This window comes from Sander lucioperca, chromosome 9 (genome assembly GCF_008315115.2).
Source record: "Sander lucioperca isolate FBNREF2018 chromosome 9, SLUC_FBN_1.2, whole genome shotgun sequence".
Lineage (NCBI taxonomy): Eukaryota > Metazoa > Chordata > Actinopteri > Perciformes > Percidae > Sander > Sander lucioperca.
Window position 1 is genome coordinate 11,567,685 of NC_050181.1, and position 7,482 is coordinate 11,575,166.

The following is a 7,482-nucleotide window of genomic DNA, read 5'->3' on the forward strand; positions in this document are numbered from 1 at the left end:
AGTGGCAGTCTGCACCATGTGTGCACCATGTGCCTTCTAGAAAAGCTGCAAGATTCATTTTTATTGGTTTATTTCTAAATTGGTCGCACTGCTTATATATCCAGTGCTTTGTCACTACAACTAAAATGTATAATTAATGTAAGCTCTTTCAGAGATTGTATACAGCTGTGCTCTTTTTCTCCTAAGGTGTGAAAACTATCTCTTTTTGAGTTTTAGGAGTCTTATTTTACTGTAAATGTCTATACATATAGCAAATTCGAGCTTTTTCTTTGTGTGGTCACCCATGCATAACATTTTCTTTTTTTTTTTTTTTCCACAATGTAAATAAAAGTTAAAGCTACGTCAAGAAAAGCTGTTTACTTTTTTGTAACACATTCACGCTTTGGTATTGACAAGGATTTACAATGTAGGTTCATTAATGTTCTCACAATTTATAATAGCTACTTTACTGATCATCAGTCATCATACCTGGTGGCTGGTTCGGAGGGCGTGTGAAGATAGGTGTGTAGCTAACGGATACGACCAATGAGGAAGCGGTGCATTGCATTGTGGGAGCTGTTGTTAATGCACGCTTAAGCAGCGTTTGGATTTCGCAACGCTGTCGGCTTGAGGACTACAAGTACCAGGTACGACCGACAAGCATCCGTTTATAGTGCACAGTTCGATTTGTTTTGGTTTGCAGACTGCGCTTTGTCACGGGGAGCCAATGTCCACCTGTGTCGTTAATAATCTTTGACTCCCTGCCAAAACCCCGGAACAACGCGTCCTCTGAGATCTGTATTTCGCCACCCCCTTTCAGGGTTGTCGTCTGCCTTGTCGCTCTGTTATCGGACCTCAGAAGCTGGCCTGCTAGTTAGCAAACAAGCTAACGATTGCCTGATTTCACCCATGTCCTCGGAAGAAGGGTTGAGCTCAACGATCACAGATTGGCTTTTCATCAATTCCTGGTGGCTTCTTCTGCCATTCATCATGCTTCTTGTAGTTGCTGCCTTCATCGTTGCCTTTGTGTTGCTGTTATACATGATATCGCCTCTCATTAGTCCCAAACCTCTGAAACTGAACGGGGCCCACGTCGTGGTAAGTGCACCGGAGTGCTAACTAACGTTACTTGTTAGGCGGTAACGGTAGCTAACGTCCAGTCATTATACTGTAGCTTCATAGCTGGCGTTAGCTCCTGAGCTAGCTGAGTTTAGCTAGCTACGTTTTAAATGTCCGGCAGCTATGTATATTAGCACTAGCCTTATAGCTAATAACCAACCATACATTTTTGGTAAAGAAATAGTGCCGAATTATAACGACAGTCAACTGGCGGTTATAAAGAGTGACACACCCACATTTTTTTTCAATTAATTTAGCTAGTGAGAGCATTTGCACTTACAAAAAACACATACACACAACTACAACATAAATACATAAACAATTCTTATCCCAGGGAGTCTGCAAAGTCCAGCAATGCTAATCAACAAGCAGTCCAATCATAGACTGTTCATATTTATTTGAGTCCAATTCATTACATCAGTTAGAAGAGTTCAATATCATTCAGTCACGTGAGGTCACAAGTGTTGAATATATTTACAGTCTTCAGAGCTTTACAGTTCTTTGAATGTAACGTTAACTAATTAACGTCACGTTACAGTTCACTGACGCTAAATTACCAGTTTATAAAATAGGTCAAGCTAATGCCATCTATCCCGGCTATATATATTGTCTTTATGTATATAAAAGAGTTTTGTTGAAACAGTTAAGTTATAATTTAACTTAAGTTACTGGTCAACTCTGGTTATAGCACATAGGGTTGACTAACCCACACAAGTTTAAGTTAGGTGTACCTAACAAACTGTCAATAGTGAAGTTTGACTCATTTCATTATGCAGATTTTGTAAACCCATAGCAGAACGGACTTGCACATCTTTATTCAAAAGTTGCATTATGGAAACATTAACTACATTTCCAGTTTACCTGCGCCCCAGCCTATGAGTTTCAGATCATCAATCCTACCCTACCAGATACTTTCGATTAATGATCTTCTTGTCTTTTGAATTTTCAGGTGACAGGAGGCTCAAGTGGGATTGGGAAATCCATTGCAGTTGAGTGCTACAAGCAAGGAGCATTCATCACTTTGGTGGCACGGGATGAGGTCAGCACAAACCATATTCAACCAATCATTTCTTTGTGTCTTGCCTAGTCACAAGCTGTTTGTTGTTATAGTCAACTCATTTGATGTCAAAGACAGTAAAATATATACTAAAGGTTAATTATCTCCATGCAAGGTAAAGGATGTGCTTCACTTACATGCTACATTTACTTTATATTGTGTTCGCCTGCATGTGAGCTTTCATGTTCTGAAGATTTGACATGTTTTTTATTGAGTGAAATTGTATGACTCTTACGTTTTTATAACATATTACAAATGCTCTTTTACCCTTAGGCTAAATTGCTTCAAGCAAAGAAAGAGGTGGAGAAATTTGCCATCAATGACAAACAGGTATGTGTTTAGCATTTACTTCAATGAAAGATGTAACTTTCAGATATTGTTTTAAATCACATGTTGTGACTGTATACATAGCTTGTATATGCCATTTTACATTACATTGCATGAGATCATGTTAAATTTCCTTACTCAGGTGGTGCTCTGCATATCAGTGGATGTTTCCAGTGATTATAGCCAGGTGGAAAGTGTGATAAAACAGGTAATGTTACCTTTTAGCAACAGTGGGACATCTCAAATTCCTTTTAATAATTCAGCACTGAAGTGGCTTTTTCCTGTCATGCAGGCTCAAGAGAAGCTGGGTCCGGTTGATATGTTAGTGAACTGTGCTGGATTAGCCATTTCTGGAAAGTTTGAGGACGTGGAAGTGGACCGTTTTAAGGTAGGCACCAAGTGTAGCCAAGACATTTGGTCATGTCAATAAGCTACTCTCAAAATAGTACTAAAAACTGTGTTGATTAAAAGTATCCACTGCTCATATTTTCACCTGAGTGATTAACAGGTGTCGGAATAAAAAGGAGAGTCTTATTAATTTAACAAGTTTTTTTGAGGAGGGCCATATGTTTCCAAGTTATAATAGGAATTATACTTAACATACTTTCCTGATATTTTCTGGATATATATATATATATATATATATATATATATATATATATATATATATATATATATATATATATAAGTATTTAGCCATCGGACCAATGTGATTTAAATACTTACTTTACAAAAATTAATATATTTTATCTAGACCAACATGTAAGATTTGCACTAAGACCACAGAATATGTGTTACCATATAGGTAAATAGGAGTTTTCATTGCTGTCTGGTTATGTAGTTGATTTTTTTTTTACAGTCAGAAAGGAGGTTAAATTCCCAGGTAATACCTTAAGCAATTTGCAGTGAGTATATTAGAGAAATGATCTGCCAGTATTCAGGTTTTGGTGTAGCTACATTTACAGTATGCAGTGCTGTACTGTGGATAATCTTGTTATAATGTGTGTGATTTTTGGCCTTTGCCAACAGAAACTGATGGAAGTAAACTACCTGGGCAGCGTTTACCCGACACGGGCCGTCATAACCACCATGAAGGAGCGAAGAATGGGCCGCATTATGTTTGTGTCCTCCCAAGCAGGCCAGATCGGCCTGTTTGGATACACCGCCTACTCCCCATCCAAGTTTGCTCTGCGTGGCTTAGCAGAGTCGCTGCAGATGGAGGTGAGTTTTGGGCCTCTTATGCTTGAATACCCTTTTTGATAGATTTCCACTGCACACAGCAAACACGCATTGCTAGTGAAGTTCACAATGCATTGAGTTAAAATATTTTAGTTCATGCCTGTTATATTTTTCCATCACTTTGCTGCTGAGGGATGAGTTGCTGGTGTGAATTATGTAACAAGGAATCCCTAATCTATCAATAAGGAGCATCCATACTTAATTTTATTACCTTAAGACCTTTTTTTGAATAAAATGTTGATTGTTGACAGTTATTATCAAAGTCAAATGTTAGGACATAATGCTCAGCGAGTGTTGCTGTTCTTCTACTCCAGATAAAGCCATACAATATCTATGTGACTGTGGCCTACCCCCCTGACACTGAGACTCCAGGATTAGCTGAGGAAAATAAGACAAAGGTAAACATCTGTTTAACAAAAGAAATATTCACATCATTTCACTTTCAATTCCCCCCTACTTAAAGCATTTACTTTATTTTTGTTTTTCCCTCTACTAGCCTCTAGAGACTAAATTAATCTCTGAAACTTCTGGAGTTTGTCAACCAGACCAAGTAGCCAAAATCATTGTTCGAGATGCAGTGGTAAGAAACTCACTTCACCTGCCACTGCCCCACCATGTTTCTTGTCCAGTTTTAAACATTAGGTGAATGAACATTAGGTGGATAATCTGTTGTAAATCTATCTGCTTGTTATTTCTTTTGCTCTTGTAGCAGGGGAACTTTAACAGCTCTGTGGGACCCGATGGTTACATGCTATCAGCCCTCACCTGTGGAATGTCACCTGTTACGTCCATCACAGAAGGCCTCCAGCAGGTAACGCCATGTACATGATATAGTCACATTGGCCAAAGTAGTCCTGCTCCAGGATGCTGTTAATATTGAGCGATTTACAAATTCTAACCTCAATTTATCTTGTTTACAGATTGTTACCATGGGATTATTTCGGACCATCGCCCTCTTCTACCTGGGGAGTTTTGACAGCATTGTGCGCCGCTGCATGATTCAGAGGGAGCAGTCAAAAGCCGCTGACAAGAGGGAGTAACAGCACCCTTACTGTCTTCACAGCCCAATGCCCCTCCTCCTTTACACACCCCCATCCCATCCCATCCCCTCTTCTAGCTGTACAAGTGCACAACCATAGGTGGGGAAAAGGCCAAGCTTTAAGTGCATTTGTGATATCAACAGATAGGATAAAAAAAACTGGCAGTTGTTTACTCTTTGCTTGTCCAGTGATGTAATTCCTCTATAGAATTTAGTCATTTAGATTTTTCTATCCCCTCAGAGCATTCCAGTGGCTTTTCAGTTTAATGTGTCCACCTGCTTCATTTTGTGGGAGCAGCCTTACTTTAAGGGAATGGGGGCAGACTAAACATCCCGCATTCTGGTTTTAAAGTTGCTAGGCTTTGTGAACCACTGTCTAGACATAAGGCCTCCTTGCCTCCACTTGCACAGTGCTGTTTTTTATTTGTTTTTGGCACAGAGGAAAAGCAACAGATAGCCTGTCTGACCGGTTGTGCCAAATATGGCTTGAAATTCCCTCTCACCAGGGGCTATAGTGAAAACCAGAATAATACTCTCAGCTTTTGTCATTTTGTTTCATGTTCACACAACTAGGTCTACCTTGTAGGAATTTCACAGTTTTCACTCTTACCTTCTCATACTAGAAAGATTTGCAGGCAAAGCACTTTCTTTTTTGACTAAATAACCTTTGTGTTTGGAACCAGTTGTGACCCTCAGTGTTTGTTTATGTTGTGCGGTGTTTAGTTTTTGTGCTGTGTGTGAACCAAGCCAGATGTGAGACAACAGTACTTTCAGTGATATCAGAGAGAGAGAGAAAGAGAGCTGTGATGTTTTTATTTTTTTTATTTTACTAATGCAAAAACATAATTTCCAGAAAAGAATAATATTCAAACATTTTAGACGCAAATGTTTTTGGGAGAATAGTGTGCATGAATGTGTGTTTTGCATTTGCTGTGACTGAGCCAAACCCCTGGGGAGAAAAAAGCCATTAGATTTTATCGTCTCGGGAATAAACGCACCAAATTATTTTCTCGGCATCCCCTCTTATTTCAATGAGAAAGGAAAGCTAGTACTATGGGTTGAAGCCATGAAATCATAAGATGGGGGAGACCAGCACAGGTAATTTCACTTTTCACCTCTGAATATGACCACGTTTAGCACACTTTTTTTCATGAAATGTGTAAAAAGAAGCGTATCCTTTATACATGCAGTTGTATGTGTCGGTGCACATATTCAGCCACCCCAGCCAGTCAAGATCCAAGTGGGATCCATAATTTGTTGGGGCGGTGTAAGTCAGGGCAGGGTAAGACTTGCTGGTTCGAGTCATGTCCCTGTAGGTCTAGTGAGGGCGCTAGAGATTTGTTTTACACTAAGGCTGCTGTCACCATGTCACAGTTTGGACTTTGCAGCTCCCTAAATGACGATATCGATTCCCTCCTTGAAAAACCTTGTATTTACCACGTTTACCATATGTTTTGCATTATAGATAGAGAAAAAGTACAGTGTCGACTCTAGCAAGTCTTCCTTCGGTCCATCACAAACCGGGAGAATGTACTTTAATATAAAACATACAAATCAGAACATATTATTTTTTAAATACATCAATATTTGAATGCCAAAATGTGTTAAGACAACTTCTGTAGATGCAATGGATTTATTTAAGATTTATTTCGATGTTGCTGCTCTGTTGATGTTAAAGTTAATTTGTTAAAGGTTGGCAGCAGTGTGGGGACCCATTCTAAGCCTTAAGACGTGACTACTGATGAAGCTAATGCTATAGGAATGGACCCGTCCACAGAACAATGTGGTTTACCAGTTCATTTAATACTTAGTCTTTAAAGCTTTTCAGTGTAAAATGCCAGCTGCTTTTGTGTATTTTGTCAATTTCCAGTCTTTATATGACAAACAGAAGCCTTACAGAAATCCAAGTTATGAAAGTGAGAATGGATGACTCATGTTTGATGATGTTCTCATTTGAAATTGGTTAGGCATACTGTCCTGCAATCAAGAGCTTTTTATAATTATACATTTATTGCTTTCAAAAGTTGTCTTTTATCTTGAGGTAGCAACAACTAGTTTATAGAACATAGAGCCCATAGTAGCCCATATAAAAGCAGTTTTGTTTTAACCTTTAAGCTATGCAAATGAAGCCTATGCTTACAATATGTTAGAACATAGTCAAGAATTACGTTCTGTAATTGTCGCGCTAGTTTCCCTTATTTAATGGTGTCATCATCAGATACTTAATGAGTTTTTTAAGTATTGAACATAAAAGTCCTTTTGCACGCTTTTGTTTCTTCTTTTTACTTCATTTCTGCCAAAAAACTTAACACCTTCACCTTGTGTGCCATTGAAAGAAAATGTGAGAAGTGGAACGTTTCTTTGTCTTATTTTCTTACATGATAAACTAAATAAATACCTGTAATGTAATACCACTAGTCTTCATTCTTTATTATTGGATCCTTCTTAAGTTGCTCTTGATGTCATGCTTTGTCACAGTCATTTCCCTCCTGTTCTATGCTACTTTCTATAGCTGCAGACCTCAAGCTGCATTTCAGTTTAGGGAACTCTTTGCTGAAAAGTGAAGTCTCAATTCAGTAGGACTGAGTTAGGTGTTTCAGAAGTTTAATATGGTGGTGGGGGGGAGGGGGGTGAAGAGGCCTGTGGGAATATAGGTACTCTATTTGAGGAGATGGGATTTTAATATTCTATAAGAAAACTTTCCAGAGCAGCAGCTCTCTCA

At 38.7% G+C, this 7,482-nt stretch overlaps 1 protein-coding gene across 1 annotated transcript; it reads left to right on the forward strand.

Moving 5' to 3' along the window:
• The first annotated feature begins 602 nt into the window (after positions 1-602).
• Positions 603-7,169, forward strand: kdsr (3-ketodihydrosphingosine reductase). Its single transcript, XM_031294219.2, has 10 exons — positions 603-1,077; positions 2,048-2,137; positions 2,429-2,485; positions 2,625-2,690; positions 2,775-2,870; positions 3,512-3,703; positions 4,036-4,119; positions 4,218-4,301; positions 4,431-4,532; positions 4,642-7,169. Exons 1-10 carry the CDS (start codon positions 889-891, stop codon positions 4,759-4,761), a joined length of 1,080 nt encoding a protein of 359 aa, XP_031150079.1. The 5' UTR covers positions 603-888; the 3' UTR covers positions 4,762-7,169.
• Positions 7,170-7,482: the final 313 nt, after the last annotated feature.